At 44.2% G+C, this 17656-nt stretch overlaps 1 protein-coding gene across 1 annotated transcript in view; it reads right to left on the bottom strand.

Moving 5' to 3' along the window:
- Nucleotides 1–13250, bottom strand: part of LOC138372837 (putative uncharacterized protein DDB_G0289263) — a 33852-nt gene extending 20602 nt beyond the window's left edge. Inside the window, exons 1-7 of the mRNA XM_069338500.1 lie at nt 13193–13250; nt 9573–9872; nt 8142–8563; nt 5697–5996; nt 3799–4138; nt 3499–3690; nt 815–1024 (exon numbers count right to left, since the gene is read on the bottom strand). Coding sequence (XP_069194601.1) covers nt 815–1024; nt 3499–3690; nt 3799–4138; nt 5697–5996; nt 8142–8563; nt 9573–9872; nt 13193–13250 — 1822 coding nt within the window. The remainder of the gene's footprint in view (nt 1–814; nt 1025–3498; nt 3691–3798; nt 4139–5696; nt 5997–8141; nt 8564–9572; nt 9873–13192) is intronic.
- Nucleotides 13251–17656: the final 4406 nt, after the last annotated feature.

A 17656-nucleotide genomic window follows, 5' to 3' on the forward strand; every position in this document is an offset into this window, starting at 1 on the left:
TGGCCTATATCAACCTTTGGAGGGTTATTATAGCCTATATCAACCTCTAGAGGGTTATTATGGCCTATATCAACCTCTGGAGGGTTATTATGGCCTATATCAACCTCTGGAGGGTTATTATGGCCTATATCAACCTCTGGAGGGTTATTATGGCCTATATCAACGTCTGGTGGGTTATTATGGCCTATATCAACGTCTGGTGGGTTATTATGGCCTATATCAACGTCTGGTGGGTTATTAAGGCCTATAACAACCTCTGGTGGGTTATTATGGCCTATATCAACGTCTGGTGGGTTATTATGGCCTATATGAACCTTTGGAGGGTTATTATGGTCTATATCAACCTCTGGTGGGTTATTATGGCCTATATCAACCTCTGGAGAGTTATTATGACCTATATCAACCTCCGGTGGGGTATTATGGCCTATATCAACCTCTGGTGGGTTATTATGGCCTATATCAACGTCTGGTGGGTTATTATGGCCTATATCAACGTCTGGTGGGTTATTATGGCCTATATCAACGTCTGGTGGGTTATTAAGGCCTATAACAACCTCTGGTGGGTTATTATGGCCTATATCAACGTCTGGTGGGTTATTATGGCCTATATCAACGTCCGGTGGGTTATTAAGGCCTATAACAACCTCTGGTGGGTTATTATGGCCTATATCAACGTCTGGTGGGTTATTATGGCCTATATTAACGTATGGAAGGTTATTATGGCCTATATCAACCTCTGGTGGGTTATTATGGCCTATATCAACGTCTGGAAGGTTATTATGGCATATATCAACCTCTGGAGGGTTATTATGACCTATATCAACCTCGGGTGGGTTATTATGGTCTATATCAACATCTGGTGGGTTATTAAGGCCTATAACAACCTCTGGTGGGTTATTATGGCCTATATCAACCTCTGGTGGGTTATTATGGTCTATATCAACATCTGGTGGGTTATTAAGGCCTATAATAACCTCTGGTGGGTTATTATGGCCTATAACAACCTCTGGTGGGTTATTATGGCCTATATCAACCGTTGGAGGATTATTATGGCCTATATCAACGTCTGGTGGGTTATTATGGGCTATGCCAACCTCTGGTGGGTTATTATGGCCTATATCAACCTCTGGTGGGTTATTATGGCCTATATCAACCTCTGGTGGGTTATTTTGGCCTATATCAACCTCTGGTGGGTTATTATGGCCTATATCAACCTCTGGTGGGTTATTATGGCCTATATCAACCTCTGGTGGGTTATTTTGGCCTATATCAACGTCTGGTGGGTTATTTTGGCCTATATTAACATCAGGTGGGTTATTATGGCCTATATCAATCTCTGAAGGGTTATTATGGCATATATCAACCTTTGGAGGATTATTATGGCCTATATCAACGTCTGGTGGGTTATTATGGCTTATATCAACCTCTGGAGGGTTATTATGGCCTATATCAACGTCTGGTGGGTTGTTATGGCCTATATCAACCTCTGGTGGGTATTAGGGCCTATAACAACCTCTGGTGGGTTATTATGGCTTATATCAACGTCTGGAGGGTTATTATGGCCTATATCAACGTCTGGTGGGTTATTATGGCCTATATCAACCTCTGGAGGGTTATTATGGCCTATATCAACCTCTGGAGGGTTAATATGGCCTATATCAACCTCTGGAGGGTTATTATGACCTATATTAACGTCTGGAGGGTTAATATGACCTATATCAACCTCTGGAGGGTTAATATGGCCTATATCAACCTCTGGAGGGTTATTATGACCTATATTAACGTCTGGAAGGTTATTATGGCCTATATTATGGCCATAATTATGGTTATTATGGCCTATTTTATTATGGCCTTATGTCCTATCTTAATTATGTCATCTGTGCATGGGGTTCAACCACTGCAAACCACTTTAAGTCCATCATCACACAGCAAAAATCTGCTATCAGAATAATAACAAATTCTGCTTTCAGACAACACTCAGCCCCCTTGCTTAACTCCCTAAACATGCTAAACATAAGCTCACTCCACAAATTCTCTTGTGTCAACTACATTTACAAAACCCTGTTCTTAAATGCAAATCCGGCTCTGAAACTCTCCCTGGACAGATGTAATAGGACACATTATCACCACACCAGAAATAAATATATCTTTGATATCCCCAGAATCAATCAAACTTAATCTGTGTAAACATTCTATGCAAATAAAGGGACCCAGTCTATGGAACTCACTCCCTAATGAAATGAAAAGCTGTCCAACTTTTGCGTCATTCAAAAACAAAGCTAAAAAGTACCTAATCTCATCTGCATAGTTTTTTTTACCTTGTTGCTTTAAAATTGCACTGTATCTATTGCTACCCAATCTCCCAATCTTTATGTTCCCAATCCGAACATCTTTACCATTGTGATCATTGCTGTCTTCTTATATGTGCTGTCAATCTGCTGTATGGTGTCTATTAATCTTGTTTAAATTACCAATCAAGTTGCCAATGTAATCAATCAGAGCTTTAATATACCAATGTGCTTTAATATACTTACTAATCTCTCTTATCTCATTTTTTTCTTGCAATGTATCTGCTATCATTTTATTAATTCTGCTAGAATTTACCTACTTAAAATTATGTTAGATTAAGGACCTGCCCGAAACGCTGCGCTTACTAGTGGCTTTACAAGATTGTAAATACTATGCTATGTATTCTCACAAACCCAATGTACCTTCTTGTATAATAATAAATAAATAAATTAAATAAATAAATATCAACGTTTGGTGGGTTATTATGGCCTATATCAACCTCTGGTGGGTTATTATGGCCTATATCAACGTCTGGAGGGTTATTATGGCCTATATCAACGTCTGGAGGGTTATTATTGCCTATATCAACCTCTGGTGGGTTATTATGGCCTATATCAACCTCTGGTGGGTTATTATTGCCTATATCAACGTCTGGTGGGTTATTATGGCCTATATCAACCTCTGGTGGATTATTATTACCTATATCAACGTCTGGTGGGTTATTATGGGCTATATCAACCTCTGGTGGGTTATTATGGCCTATATCAACCTCTGGTGGGTTATTATGGCCTATATCAACCTCTGGTGGGTTATTATTGCCTATATCAACGTCTGGTGGGTTATTATGGCCTATATCAACCTCTGGTGGGTTATTATGGCCTATATCAACCTCTGGTGGGTTATTATTGCCTATATCAACGTCTGGTGGGTTATTATGGCCTATATCAACCTCTGGTGGGTTATTATTGCCTATATCAACGTCTGGTGGGTTATTATGGCCTATATCAACCTCTGGTGGGTTATTATTGCCTATATCAACGTCTGGTGGGTTATTATGGCCTATATCAACCTCTGGTGGGTTATTATTGCCTATATCAACGTCTGGTGGGTTATTATGGCCTATATCAACCTCTGGTGGGTTATTATTGCCTATATCAACGTCTGGTGGGTTATTATGGCCTATATCAACCTCTGGTGGGTTATTATTGCCTATATCAACGTCTGGTGGGTTATTATGGCCTATATCAATCTCTGGTGGGATGTTATGGCCTATATCAACCTCTGGCGGGTTATTATGGCCTATATCAACCTCTGGTGGGTTATTATGGCCTATGTCAACCTCTGGTGAGTTATTATGGCCTATATCAACCTCTGTTGGGTTATTATGGCCTATGTCAACCTCTGGTGGGTTATTATGGCCTATATCAATCTCTGGTGGGTTATTATGGCCTATATCAACCTCTGGTGGGTTATTATGGCCTATATCAACCTCTGGTGGGTTATTATCGCCTATGTCAACCTCTGGTGGGTTATTATGGCCTATATCAATCTCTGGTGAGTTATTATGGCCTATATCAACCTCTGGTGGGTTATTATTGCCTATATCAACGTCTGGTGGGTTATTATGGCCTATATCAACCTCTGGTGGGTTATTATTGCCTATATCAACGTCTGGTGGGTTATTATGGCCTATATCAATCTCTGGTGGGATGTTATGGCCTATATCAACCTCTGGCGGGTTATTATGGCCTATATCAACCTCTGGTGGGTTATTATGGCCTATGTCAACCTCTGGTGAGTTATTATGGCCTATATCAACCTCTGTTGGGTTATTATGGCCTATGTCAACCTCTGGTGGGTTATTATGGCCTATATCAATCTCTGGTGGGTTATTATGGCCTATATCAACCTCTGGTGGGTTATTATGGCCTATATCAACCTCTGGTGGGTTATTATCGCCTATGTCAACCTCTGGTGGGTTATTATGGCCTATATCAATCTCTGGTGAGTTATTATTACCTATATCAACCTCTGTTGGGTTATTATGGCCTATATGAACCTCTGGTGGGTTATTATGGCCTATATCAACCTCTGGTGGGTTATTATGGCGTATATCAACCTCTGGAGGGTTATTATGGCCTATATCAACCTTTGGAGGGTTATTATGGTCTATATCAACCTTTGGAGGGTTATTATGGCCTACATCAACCTCTGGAGGGTTATTATGGCCTATATCAACCTCTAGAGGGTTATTATGGCCTATATCAACCTCTGCAGGGTTATTATGGCCTATATCAACCTTTGGAGGGTTATTATGGCCTATATCAACCTCTGGAGGGTTATTATAGCCTATATCAACCTCTAGAGGGTTATTATGGCCTATATCAACCTCTGGAGGGTTATTATGGCCTATATCAACCTCTGGAGGGTTATTATGGCCTATATCAACCTCTGAAGGGTTATTATGGCCTATATCAACCTTTGAAGGGTATTATGGCCTATATCAACCTCTGAAGGGTTATTATGATTTATATCAACCTTTGAAGGGTATTATGGCCTATATCAACCTCTGGTGGGTTATTATGGCCTATATCAACGTCTGGAGGGTTATTAAGGACTATCACAACTTCTGGTGGGTTATTATGGCCTATATCAACCTCTGGTGGGTTATTATGGCCTATATCAACGTCTGGTGGGTTATTATGGCCTATATCAACCTCTGGTGGGTTATTATGGCCTATGTCAACCTCTGGTGGGTTATTATGGCCTATATCAATCTCTGGTGGGTTATTATGGCCTATATCAACCTCTGTTGGGTTATTATGGCCTATATCAACCTCTGGTGGGTTATTATGGCCTATATCAACCTCTGGTGGGTTATTATGGCCTATATCAACGTCTGGAGGGTTATTAAGGACTATCACAACCTCTGGTGGGTTATTATGGCCTATATCAACCTCTGGAGGGTTATTATGGCCTATATCAACGTCTGGTGGGTTATTATGGCCTATATCAACTGTTGGAGGGTTATTATGGTCTATATCAACCTTTGGAGGGTTATTATAGCCTATATCAACCTCTAGAGGGTTATTATGGCCTATATCAACCTCTGGAGGGTTATTATGGCCTACATCAACCTCTGGAGGGTTATTATAGCCTATATCAACCTTTGGAGGGTTATTATAGCCTATATCAACCTCTAGAGGGTTATTATGGCCTATATCAACCTCTGGAGGGTTATTATGGCCTATATCAACCTCTGGAGGGTTATTATGGCCTATATCAACCTCTGGAGGGTTATTATGGCCTATATCAACGTCTGGTGGGTTATTATGGCCTATATCAACGTCTAGTGGGTTATTATGGCCTATATCAACGTCTGGTGGGTTATTATGGCCTATATGAACCTTTGGAGGGTTATTATGGTCTATATCAACCTCTGGTGGGTTATTATGGCCTATATCAACCTTTGGAGAGTTATTATGACCTATATCAACCTCCGGTGGGTTATTATGGCCTATATCAACGTCTGGTGGGTTATTATGGGCTATGCCAACCTCTGGTGGGTTATTATGGCCTATATCAACCTCTGGTGGGTTATTATGGCCTATATCAACCTCTGGTGGGTTATTTTGGCCTATATTAACATCAGGTGGGTTATTATGGCCTATATCAATCTCTGAAGGGTTATTATGGCATATATCAACCTTTGGAGGATTATTATGGCCTATATCAACGTCTGGTGGGTTATTATGGCTTATATCAACCTCTGGAGGGTTATTATGGCCTATATCAACGTCTGGTGGGTTATTATGACCTATATCAACCTCTGGAGGGTTAATATGGCCTATATCAACCTCTGGAGGGTTATTATGACCTATATTAACGTCTGGAAGGTTCTTATGGCCTATATTATGGCCATAATTATGGGTATTATGGCCTATTTTATTATGGCCTTATGTCCTATCTTAATTATGTTATCTGTGCATGGGGGTCAACCACTGCAAACCACCTTAAGTCCATCATCACACAGCAAAAATCTGCTATCAGAATAATAACAAATTCTGCTTTCAGACAACACTCAGCCCCCTTGCTTAACTCCCTAAACATGCTAAACATAAGCTCACTCCACAAATTCTCTTGTGTCAACTACATTTACAAAACCCTGTTCTTAAATGCAAATCCGGCTCTGAAACTCTCCCTGGACAGATGTAATAGGACACATTATCACCACACCAGAAATAAATATATCTTTGATATCCCCAGAATCAATCAAACTTAATCTGTGTAAACATTCTATGCAAATAAAGGGACCCAGTCTATGGAACTCACTCCCTAATGAAATGAAAAGCTGTCCAACTTTTGCGTCATTCAAAAACAAAGCTAAAAAGTACCTAATCTCATCTGCATAGTTTTTTTTACCTTGTTGCTTTAAAATTGCACTGTATCTATTGCTACCCAATCTCCCAATCTTTATGTTCCCAATCCGAACATCTTTACCATTGTGATCATTGCTGTCTTCTTATATGTGCTGTCAATCTGCTGTATGGTGTCTATTAATCTTGTTTAAATTACCAATCAAGTTGCCAATGTAATCAATCAGAGCTTTAATATACCAATGTGCTTTAATATACTTACTAATCTCTCTTATCTCATTTTTTTCTTGCAATGTATCTGCTATCATTTTATTAATTCTGCTAGAATTTACCTACTTAAAATTATGTTAGATTAAGGACCTGCCCGAAACGCTGCGCTTACTAGTGGCTTTACAAGATTGTAAATACTATGCTATGTATTCTCACAAACCCAATGTACCTTCTTGTATAATAATAAATAAATAAATTAAATAAATAAATATCAACGTTTGGTGGGTTATTATGGCCTATATCAACCTCTGGTGGGTTATTATGGCCTATATCAACGTCTGGAGGGTTATTATGGCCTATATCAACGTCTGGAGGGTTATTATTGCCTATATCAACCTCTGGTGGGTTATTATGGCCTATATCAACCTCTGGTGGGTTATTATTGCCTATATCAACGTCTGGTGGGTTATTATGGCCTATATCAACCTCTGGTGGATTATTATTGCCTATATCAACGTCTGGTGGGTTATTATGGCCTATATCAACCTCTGGTGGGTTATTATGGCCTATATCAACCTCTGGTGGGTTATTATGGCCTATATCAACCTCTGGTGGGTTATTATTGCCTATATCAACGTCTGGTGGGTTATTATGGCCTATATCAACCTCTGGTGGGTTATTATGGCCTATATCAACCTCTGGTGGGTTATTATTGCCTATATCAACGTCTGGTGGGTTATTATGGCCTATATCAACCTCTGGTGGGTTATTATTGCCTATATCAACGTCTGGTGGGTTATTATGGCCTATATCAACCTCTGGTGGGTTATTATTGCCTATATCAACGTCTGGTGGGTTATTATGGCCTATATCAACCTCTGGTGGGTTATTATTGCCTATATCAACGTCTGGTGGGTTATTATGGCCTATATCAACCTCTGGTGGGTTATTATTGCCTATATCAACGTCTGGTGGGTTATTATGGCCTATATCAACCTCTGGTGGGTTATTATTGCCTATATCAACGTCTGGTGGGTTATTATGGCCTATATCAACCTCTGGTGGGTTATTATTGCCTATATCAATGTCTGGTGGGTTATTATGGCCTATATCAACGTCTGGAGGGTTATTATGGCCTATATCAACCTCTGGTGGGTTATTATGGCCTATATCAACGTCTGGTGGGTTATTATGACCTATATCAACCTCTGGTGGGTTATTATGGCCTATATCAACGTCTGGAGGGTTATTATTGCCTATATCAACCTCTGGTGGGTTATTATGGCCTATATCAACGTCTGGAGGGTTATTATGGCCTATATCAACCTCTGGTGGGGTATTATGGTCTATATCAACCTCTAGTGGGTTATAATGGCCTATATCAACGTCTGGTGGGTTATTATGGCCTATATCAACCTTTGGAGGATTATTATGGCCTATACCAACGTCTGGTGGGTTATTATGGCCTATATCAACGTCTGGTGGGTTATTATGGCCTATATCAACGTCTGGTGGGTTATTATGGCCTATATCAACGTCTGGTGGGTTATTATAACCTATATCAACCTTTGGAGAGTTATTACTGCCTATATTAACCTCTGGTGGGTTATTATGGCCTATATCAACCTCTGGTGGGTTATTATGGCCTATATCAACCTCTGGTGGGTTATTATGGACTATATCAACGTCTGGTGGGTTATTATGGCCTATATTTACCTCTGGGGGTATTATAGCCTATATCAACTACCTTGGAGGATTATTATGGCCTATATCAACGTCTAGTGGGTTGTTATGGCCTATATCAACGTCTGGAAGGTTATTATGGCCTATATCAACCATCTGGTGGGTTATTATGGCTTATACCAATGTCTGGTGGGTTATTATGGCCTATATCAACCTTTGGAGGGTTATTATGGCCTATATCAACGTCTGGAGGGTTATTATGGCCTATATCAACCTCTGGAGGGTTATTATGGCCTATATCAACGTCTGGAGGGTTATTATGGCCTATATCAACGTCTGGTGGGTTATTATGGCCTATATCAACCTTTGGAGGATTATTATGGCCTATATCAACCTCTAGTGGGTTATTATGGTCTATATCAACCTCTGGTGGGTTATTATAGCCTATATCAACGTCTGGAGGATTATTATGGCCTATATGAACGTCTGGAGGGTTATTATGGCCTATATCAACCTCTGGTGGGTTATTATGGCCTATATCAACCTCTGGTGGGTTATTATGGCCTATATCAACCTCTGGTGGGTTATTATAGTATATATCAACGTCTGGAGGATTATTATGGCCTATATCAACCTCTGGTGGGTTATTATGGCCTATATCAACCTCTGGTGGGTTATTATGGCCTATATCAACCTCTGGTGGGTTAATATGGCCTATATCAGCCTCTGGTGGGTTATTATGGCCTATATCAACCTCTGGTGGGTTATTATGGCCTATATCAACGTCTGGAGGGTTATTATTGTCTATATCAACGTCTGGTGAGTTATTATGGCCTATATCAACCTCTGGTGGGTTATTATGGCCTATATCAACCTCTGGTGGGTTATTATGGCCTATATCAACGTGTGGAGGATTATTATGGCTTATATGAACGTCTGGAGGGTTATTATTGTCTATATCAACCTCTGGTGAGTTATTATGGCCTATATCAACCTCTGGTGGGTTATTATGGCCTATATCAACCTCTGGTGGGTTATTATGGCCTATATCAACCTCTGGTGGGTTATTATGGCCTATATCAACGTGTGGAGGATTATTATGGCTTATATCAACGTCTGGAGGGTTATTATTGTCTATATCAACGTCTGGTGGGTTATTAAGGCCTATATCAACGTCAGGTGGGTTATTATGGCCTATAACAACCTCTGGACGGTTATCATGGCCTATATCAACCGTTGTAGGATTATTTAGGCCTATAACAAAGTCTGGTGGGTTATTATGGCCTATGTCAACCTCTGCCGGGTTATTATGGCCTATATCAACATTTGAAGGGTTATTATGGCCTATTTTAACCTCTGAAGGGTTATTAAGGCCTATCAACCGCTGGAGTGTCAACCTCTGATAGACCTTATTAAAGCCTATCAGCCTTTGGAGGGTTATTAAGGACCATCAACCTTCCAGGGATTATTTACGACCTCCACACCTGTAGGGTTGATAAGGCCCACCAACCTCTGAAGTATTATGGCCACCATTTATTAGTAAGAAGTAAAACACTGTAATATAGACGTTCTGTACGCTCCAATAGTAGTAGTGTCCTACTATGGTAATAGTGTTCTCCTATGGTAGTAGTGTCCTACTATGGTAGTAGTGTCCTCCTATGGTATCAGTAATGTATCTGTTGACATAACGTGGACAAGTTCAGATTAACCAAAGACCTGGGTAAATACTGGTTTTGGAAGCTGGGGTAACTGATCCACGGAACCTATTCTCGGGTAATCTAACGGACGTGGGATCGTTGGGGTGTTTCAAGCGTAGGTTAGACACATAAAATTGAGTTTGTGTGGATATATATATATATGAGCTGCCTCGCATGGGAATCTGGAGTTTCATTTAATATCTGGAGAATCATTTAATTATGTTTTTATCTTTTGTTTTAATACAGGTGATTTCGGGCGTTTAAAGTGTCAGAAAGGTATTAAGAAAACATGTGAAGCTTCTTCCATTTATTTGAGTGGAAGGATTAATACATATATACATATAATACACACATATCAACATTATTATTTGTGAAAACACAACTGGTGAAAATCAGCAAAATCAAAGAAATACATATGGGTTCCTTGAGTATGTCTTAACGATAGATAAGAAAAGCAATCGAGAATAATATTGCCTCAGAACACTCTGTGCCAAGCTAAACATTTTTGTACTAACAGGCCTAGATGCCACGACGACCTGACCTGACCTGTGGTGCCACGACGACCTGACCTGTGGTGCCACGACGACCTGACCTGTGGTGCCACGGTGACCTGACCTGTGGTGCCACGGTGACCTGACCTGTGGTGCCACGACGACCTGACCTGTGGTGCCACGGTGACCTGACCTGTGGTGCCACGACGACCTGACCTGACCTGTGGTGCCACGACGACCTGACCTGTGGTGCCACGACGACCTGACCTGTGGTGCCACGGTGACCTGACCTGTGGTGCCACGGTGACCTGACCTGACCTGTGGTGCCACGACGACCTGACCTGTGGTGCCACGGTGACCTGACCTGTGGTGCCACGACGACCTGACCTGACCTGTGGTGCCACGACGACCTGACCTGTGGTGCCACGACGACCTGACCTGTGGTGCCACGGTGACCTGACCTGTGGTGCCACGGTGACCTGACCTGTGGTGCCACGGTGACCTGACCTGTGGTGCCACGGTGACCTGACCTGTGGTGCCACGGTGACCTGACCTGTGGTGCCACGACGGCCTGACCTGTGGTGCCACGACGACCTGACCTGTGGTGCCACGGTGACCTGACCTGTGGTGCCACGGTGACCTGACCTGTGGTGCCACGACGACCTGACCTGTGGTGCCACGATGACCTGACCTGACCTGTGGTGCCACGATGACCTGACCTGACCTGTGGTGCCACGACGACTTGACCTGTGGTGCCACGATGACCTGACCTGTGGTGCCACGACGACCTGACCTGTGGTGCCACGATGACCTGACCTGTGGTGCCACGATGACCTGACCTGTGGTGCCACGACGACCTGACCTGTGGTGCCACGACGACCTGACCTGTGGTGCCACGATGACCTGACCTATGGTGCCACGACGACCTGACCTGACCTGTGGTGCCACGACGACCTGACCTGTGGTGCCACGATGACCTGACCTGTGGTGCCACGACGACCTGACCTGTGGTGCCACGATGACCTGACCTGACCTGTGGTGCCACGATGACCTGAACAGACTTGTGGTGTCACGATGACCTGACCTGTGGTGTCACGATGACCTGACCTGACCTGTGGTGCCACGACGACCTGACCTGTGGTGCCACGATGACCTGACCAGACCTGTGGTGTCACGATGACCTGACCTGACCTGTGGTGTCACGATGACCTGACCTGTGGTGTCACGATGACCTGACCTGTAGTGCCACGATGACCTGACCTGACCTGTGGTGCCACGATGACCTGACCAGACCTGTGGTGTCACGATGACCTGACCAGACCTGTGGTGTCACGATGACCTGACCTGACCTGTGGTGTCACGACGACCTGACCTGACCTGTGGTGCCACGATGACCTGACCTGACCTGTGGTGCCACGATGACCTGACCTGACCTGTGGTGCCACGATGACCTGACCAGACCTGTGGTGTCACGATGACCTGACCTGACCTGTGGTGCCACGATGACCTGACCTGACCTGTGGTGCCACGATGACCTGACCAGACCTGTGGTGTCACGATGACCTGACCTGACCTGTGGTGCCACGATGACCTGACCAGACCTGTGGTGCCACGATGACCTGACCTGACCTGTGGTGCCACGATGACCTGACCTGACCTGTGGTGTCACGATGACCTGACCAGACCTGTGGTGTCACGATGACCTGACCTGACTTGTGGTGCCACGATGACCTGACCTGACCTGTGGTGCCACGATGACCTGACCAGACCTGTGGTGTCACGATGACCTGACCTGTGGTGCTATGATGACCTGATCTGTGGTGCCACGGTGACCTGACCTGTGGTGCCACGATGACCTGACCTGTGGTGCAACGATGACCTGACCTGTGGTGCCACGGTGACCTGACCTGTGGTGCCACTGTGACCTGACCTGTGGTGCCACGATGACCTGACCTGTGGTGCCACGACGACCTGACCTGTGGTGCCACGATGACCTGACCTGTGGTGCCACGATGACCTGACCTGTGGTGCCACGATGACCTGACCAGACCTGTGGTGTCACGATGACCTGACCTGTGGTGTCACGATGACCTGACCTGACCTGTGGTGCTATGATGACCTGACCTGTGGTGCCATGATGGCCTGACCTGTGGTGCCATGATGACCTGACCTGTGGTGCTATGATGACTTGACCTGTGGTGCCATGATGACCTGACCTGTGGTGCCATGATGACCTGACCTGTGGTGCCATGATGACCTCACCTGTGGTGCCATGATGACCTAACCTGTGGTGCCATGATGACCTCACCTGTGGTGCCATGATGACCTCACCTGTGGTGCCATGATGACCTCACCTGTGGTGCCATGATGACCTCACCTGTGGTGCCATGATGACCTGACCTGTGGTGCCATGATGACCTCACCTGTGGTGCCATGATGACCTCACCTGTGGTGCCATGATGGCCTGACCTGTGGTGCCATGATGACCTCACCTGTGGTGCCATGATGACCTCACCTGTGGTGCCATGATGACCTGACCTGTGGTGCCATGATGTCCTCACCTGTGGTGACATGATGACCTGACCTCGTCTGTGGTGCCTCTTGACCTGACCTGTGGTGGCACATGGCAACACATTAATAGGTACCTCACTTGGGGGATATGGGAACTATGTTCACACCACCCAATCAGCTGTAGGGTCACCAATACCGGGTCACCAATCAGGGATGATTCACCAAACGACCCTCCAGGAACAACCAAATTTAACACTCAAAAAAAAAAAAACTCTAAAGGCATTGATAATCGACCAATCACGCTGAAGGAGTGACTCACTTGTGTTTCAAACCCTTCTATAACGGTTCAAAATGAAAGAATCAAGTTAGGTTTGCTATAAACATTGGTTCATTATACCTCTAAGTTTCAATCATTAAACTAGTGTATATAGAAAGGAAAATGAGCTATAAAAACAAATAATTATATGATGGTTGATGCGAACCGCGAGAGAACCCACACACACGGGTGTGTAGTGGCGTTATTGGCAGGTTTGTGTGGTGTGGGTGACAGCAGCGTCCTGATTGGCCCACCTGAGGGGCCTTGCACGATAACTGATTGGCTGCGGAGTTAATGATATCCTGCTCTGAACTCACTTTTAACTTAGCATCTTCACTACCAGGTGCGGGGTGCCCCCCCTGGGCTTGTTCCTGGGGGGGGGGGGTGCCAGTGGACCCCCACCCTGGGGTCACTCCAGTTTGGATGTGGGGGGAGGGGGGGGGGAGGGGGGGAGGGCACCGACAAGCACCACAGGTAACCACTGCTTCTCCACCCCCCCTCCCCCCCAAAAAAAAAAAAAATAAATAAACTTTCAATGATAATAAATCTTAACCCAATTTATAATTTCCCAATTACATTTATAATTACATAATTGTCTATTGAGCAATTATGGGGCTGAATGATCAGACTCCCCCCCCCCCGCTATCAACACCCCCCCCAACCCTGGGGTTTAGGGTTAAACACCCCCCATACTGATGACATACCTGTGGAGGGCAGGTCCCACCCCCCCCAACACATACAGTGGGGGAGCATGTGTGTGGGGGGGGGAGGGGGGGGAGGTTAGAGTCGTCCGGCTCTAAGTGTCATCAAGGCATAGAGCCCCTGGTGCTCTAAGCCTCGCCAGCTAAGCCTCAGTGATCCACCAATGCTTACTTCCATAATACAAAAACCAAAACAAATGCTTCAAATGACATTTTCTCGCACGATACACACTGAGGCGGGGGACCGTACCCAGGTGCCAGGACTCGTTAAGCAGTAACGCAATAACTTGCGACCCTTGTTATTACGTCTTAGGAGACTTTAGGACAGGCCTAGGAGGCTTGGTCGAGGACCGGGCCGCGGGGACGCCAAGCCCCGAAATCATCTCAAGGTAACCACAAAGGTAACCTGTACATCTGAACCTTAACCACGGTGGCTTTGTTGATATTTAATAAAGTTTATGAGTTTTGAAGCTCTACGAGGTTGTCACATTAACAACTTGAGCGGTGAAGTATCTTGAGCCCCTCAACAGTTCCGTGTGTAAACAAAAGGCGCCATCGATTAAACATTAAGATGTAAAGGTTTCGTAAGAGGACACGTGATGAATCCTGGTTCAGAACCAACACATCAGGAGCCGCACTCTCCGTACACTCTCACTCTCTCTCCCAGCCCCGAGCAGCCGCGCCACTCCGAGCCGCCGCGCCACTCCGAGCCGCCGCGCCACTCCGAGCAGCCGCGCCACTCCGAGCCGCCGCGCCACTCCGAGCCGCCGCGCCACTCCGAGCCGCCGCGCCACTCCGAGCAGCCGCGCCACTCCGAGCAGCCGCGCCACTCCCAGCTCTTAACAATAGCTTATATAACACAATAAGTTGTCGTTCAGGAACACAAGAGAGTGATGCAAGGTGGTGTATTGCACACGCCGCTACACCCTTAACCTGCTCCTTGCACACCAAACATTTGACTAAGACGGTCTCAGTATAATCTGAAAGTTAGTGTGGTCTGAAAGTTAGTGTGGTCTGAACGTTACAGTGTGGTCTGAAAGTTACATTATGGTCTGAAAGTTGCAGTGTGGCCTGAAAGTTACAGTGTGGTCTGAAAGTTAGTGTGATCTGAAAGTTGCAGTGTGGTCTGAAAGTTGCAATGAGGTCTGAAAGTTGCAGTGTGGTCTGAAAGTTACACTGCGGTCTGAAAGTTACAGTGTAGTCTGAACGTTACAGTGTGGTCTGAAAGTTGCAGTGTGGCCTGAAAGTTAGTGTGGTCTGAAAGTTGCAGTGTGGTCTGAAAGTTGCAATGAGGTCTGAAAGTTGCAGTGTTGTCTGAAAGCTACATTATGGTCTGAAAGTAAGTGTGGTCTGAAAGTTACAGTGTAGTCTGAAAGTTACAGTGTGGTCTGAAAGTTGCAGTATAGTCTGAAAGTTACAGTGTGGTCTGAAAGTTACAGTGTGGTCTGAAAGTTACAATGTGGTCTGAAAGTTACAGTGGTCTGAAAGTTACAGTGTAGTCTGAAAGTTACAGTGTGGTCTGAAAGTTACAGTGTGATCTGAAAGTTACAGTGTAGTCTGAAAGTTGCAGTGTGGTCTGAAAGTTACAGTGTGGTCTGAAAGTTACAATGAAGTCTGAAAGTTACAATGTGGTCTGAAAGTTGCAGTGTGGTCTGAAAGTTAGTGTGGTCTGAAAGTTACGGTGTGGTCCGAAAGTTACAGTGAAGTCTGAAAGTTACAATGTGGTCTGAAAGTTAGAGTATGGTCTGAAAGTTACAGTGTGGTCTGAAAGTTAGTGTGGTCTGAAAGTTACAGTGTGGTCTGAAAGTTACAGTGAAGTCTGAAAGTTACAATGTGGTCTGAAAGTTGCAGTGTGGTCTGAAAGTTACAGTGTGGTCTGAAAGTTACATTGGGGTCTGAAAGTTAGTGTGGTCTGAAAGTTACAGTGTGGTCTGAAAGTTACAGTGGTCTGAAAGTTACAGTGTGGTCTGAAAGTTACAGTGTGGTCTGAAAGTTACAGTGTGGTCTGAAATTTACACTGTGTTATCTGAAAGTTATAGTGTAGTCTGAAAGTTACAGTGTAGTCTGAAAGTTACAGTGTGGTCTGAAAGATGCAGAGTGGTCTGAAAGTTGCAGTGTGGTCTGAAAGTTACATTATGGTCTGAAAGTTACAGTGTAGTCTGAACGTTACAGTGTGGTCTGAAAGTTGCAGTGTGGCCTGAAAGTTACAGTGTGGTCTGAAAGTTAGTGTGATCTGAAAGTTGCAGTGTGGTCTGAAAGTTACATTATGGTCTGAAAGTTAGTGTGGTCTGAAAGTTACAGTGTGGTCTGAAAGTTACAGTGTGGTGTGAAAGTTACATTGTGGTCTGAAAGTTACAGTGTAGTCTAAACGTTACAGTGTGGTCTGAAAGTTGCAGTGTGGCCTGAAAGTTACAGTGTGGTCTGAAAGTTAGTGTGATCTGAAAGTTGCAGTGTGGTCTGAAAGTTACATTATGGTCTGAAAGTTAGTGTGGTCTGAAAGTTGCAGTGTGGTCTGAAAGTTGCAATGTGGTTTGAAAGTTGCAGTGTGGTCTGAAAGCTACATTTTGGTCTGAAAGTGTGGTCTGAAAGTTACAGTGTAGTCTGAAAGTTACAGTGTGGTCTGAAAGTTGCAGTGTAGTCTGAAAGTTAGTGTGGTCTGAAAGTTACAGTGTGGTCTGAAAGTTACAGTGTGGTCTGAAAGTTACAGTGTGGTCTGAAAGTTACAGTGTGGTCTGAAAGTTGCAGTGTAGTCTGAAAGTTACAGTGTGGTCTGAAAGTTACAGTGTAGTCTGAAAGTTACAGTGTGGTCTGAAAGTTGCAGTGTAGTCTGAAAGTTACAGTGTGGTCTGAAAGTTACAGTGTGGTCTGAAAGTTAGTGTGGTCTGAAAGTTACAATATGATCTGAAAGTTAATGTGGTCTGAAAGTTGCAGTGTGGTCTGAAAGTTACAGTGTGGTCTAAAAGTTACAATATGATCTGAAAGTTAGGGTGGTCTGAAAGTTGCAGTGTGGTCTGAAAGTTACAGTGTGGTCTGAAAGTTACAATATGATCTGAAAGTTAGGGTGGTCTGAAAGTTGCAGTGTGGTCTGAAAGTTACAGTATGGTCTGAAAGTTAGTGTGGTCTGAAAGTTACAGCGCGAACCTCCCTCTCCAGGAGCAGTGAAAGCGTGTCTCCTTCAATGTCTAGCTGTCCCCTGGGCACCTGTGCTTCCTCTCGCTATCACCTCACAATATATCATGAACGGGCTTTGACTCGTAATCCCATTATCAGTCTCAAAAACGACTTAATTGCCGTTAATTTCTGATTTTTTTATGTAAGAAACAGTTTATATCAAATATAGTTTACATTTACATTTTTATTATTATTATTATTTTTATATTTC

The sequence above is a fragment of the Procambarus clarkii genome, chromosome 40 (assembly GCF_040958095.1).
Source record: "Procambarus clarkii isolate CNS0578487 chromosome 40, FALCON_Pclarkii_2.0, whole genome shotgun sequence".
Lineage (NCBI taxonomy): Eukaryota > Metazoa > Arthropoda > Malacostraca > Decapoda > Cambaridae > Procambarus > Procambarus clarkii.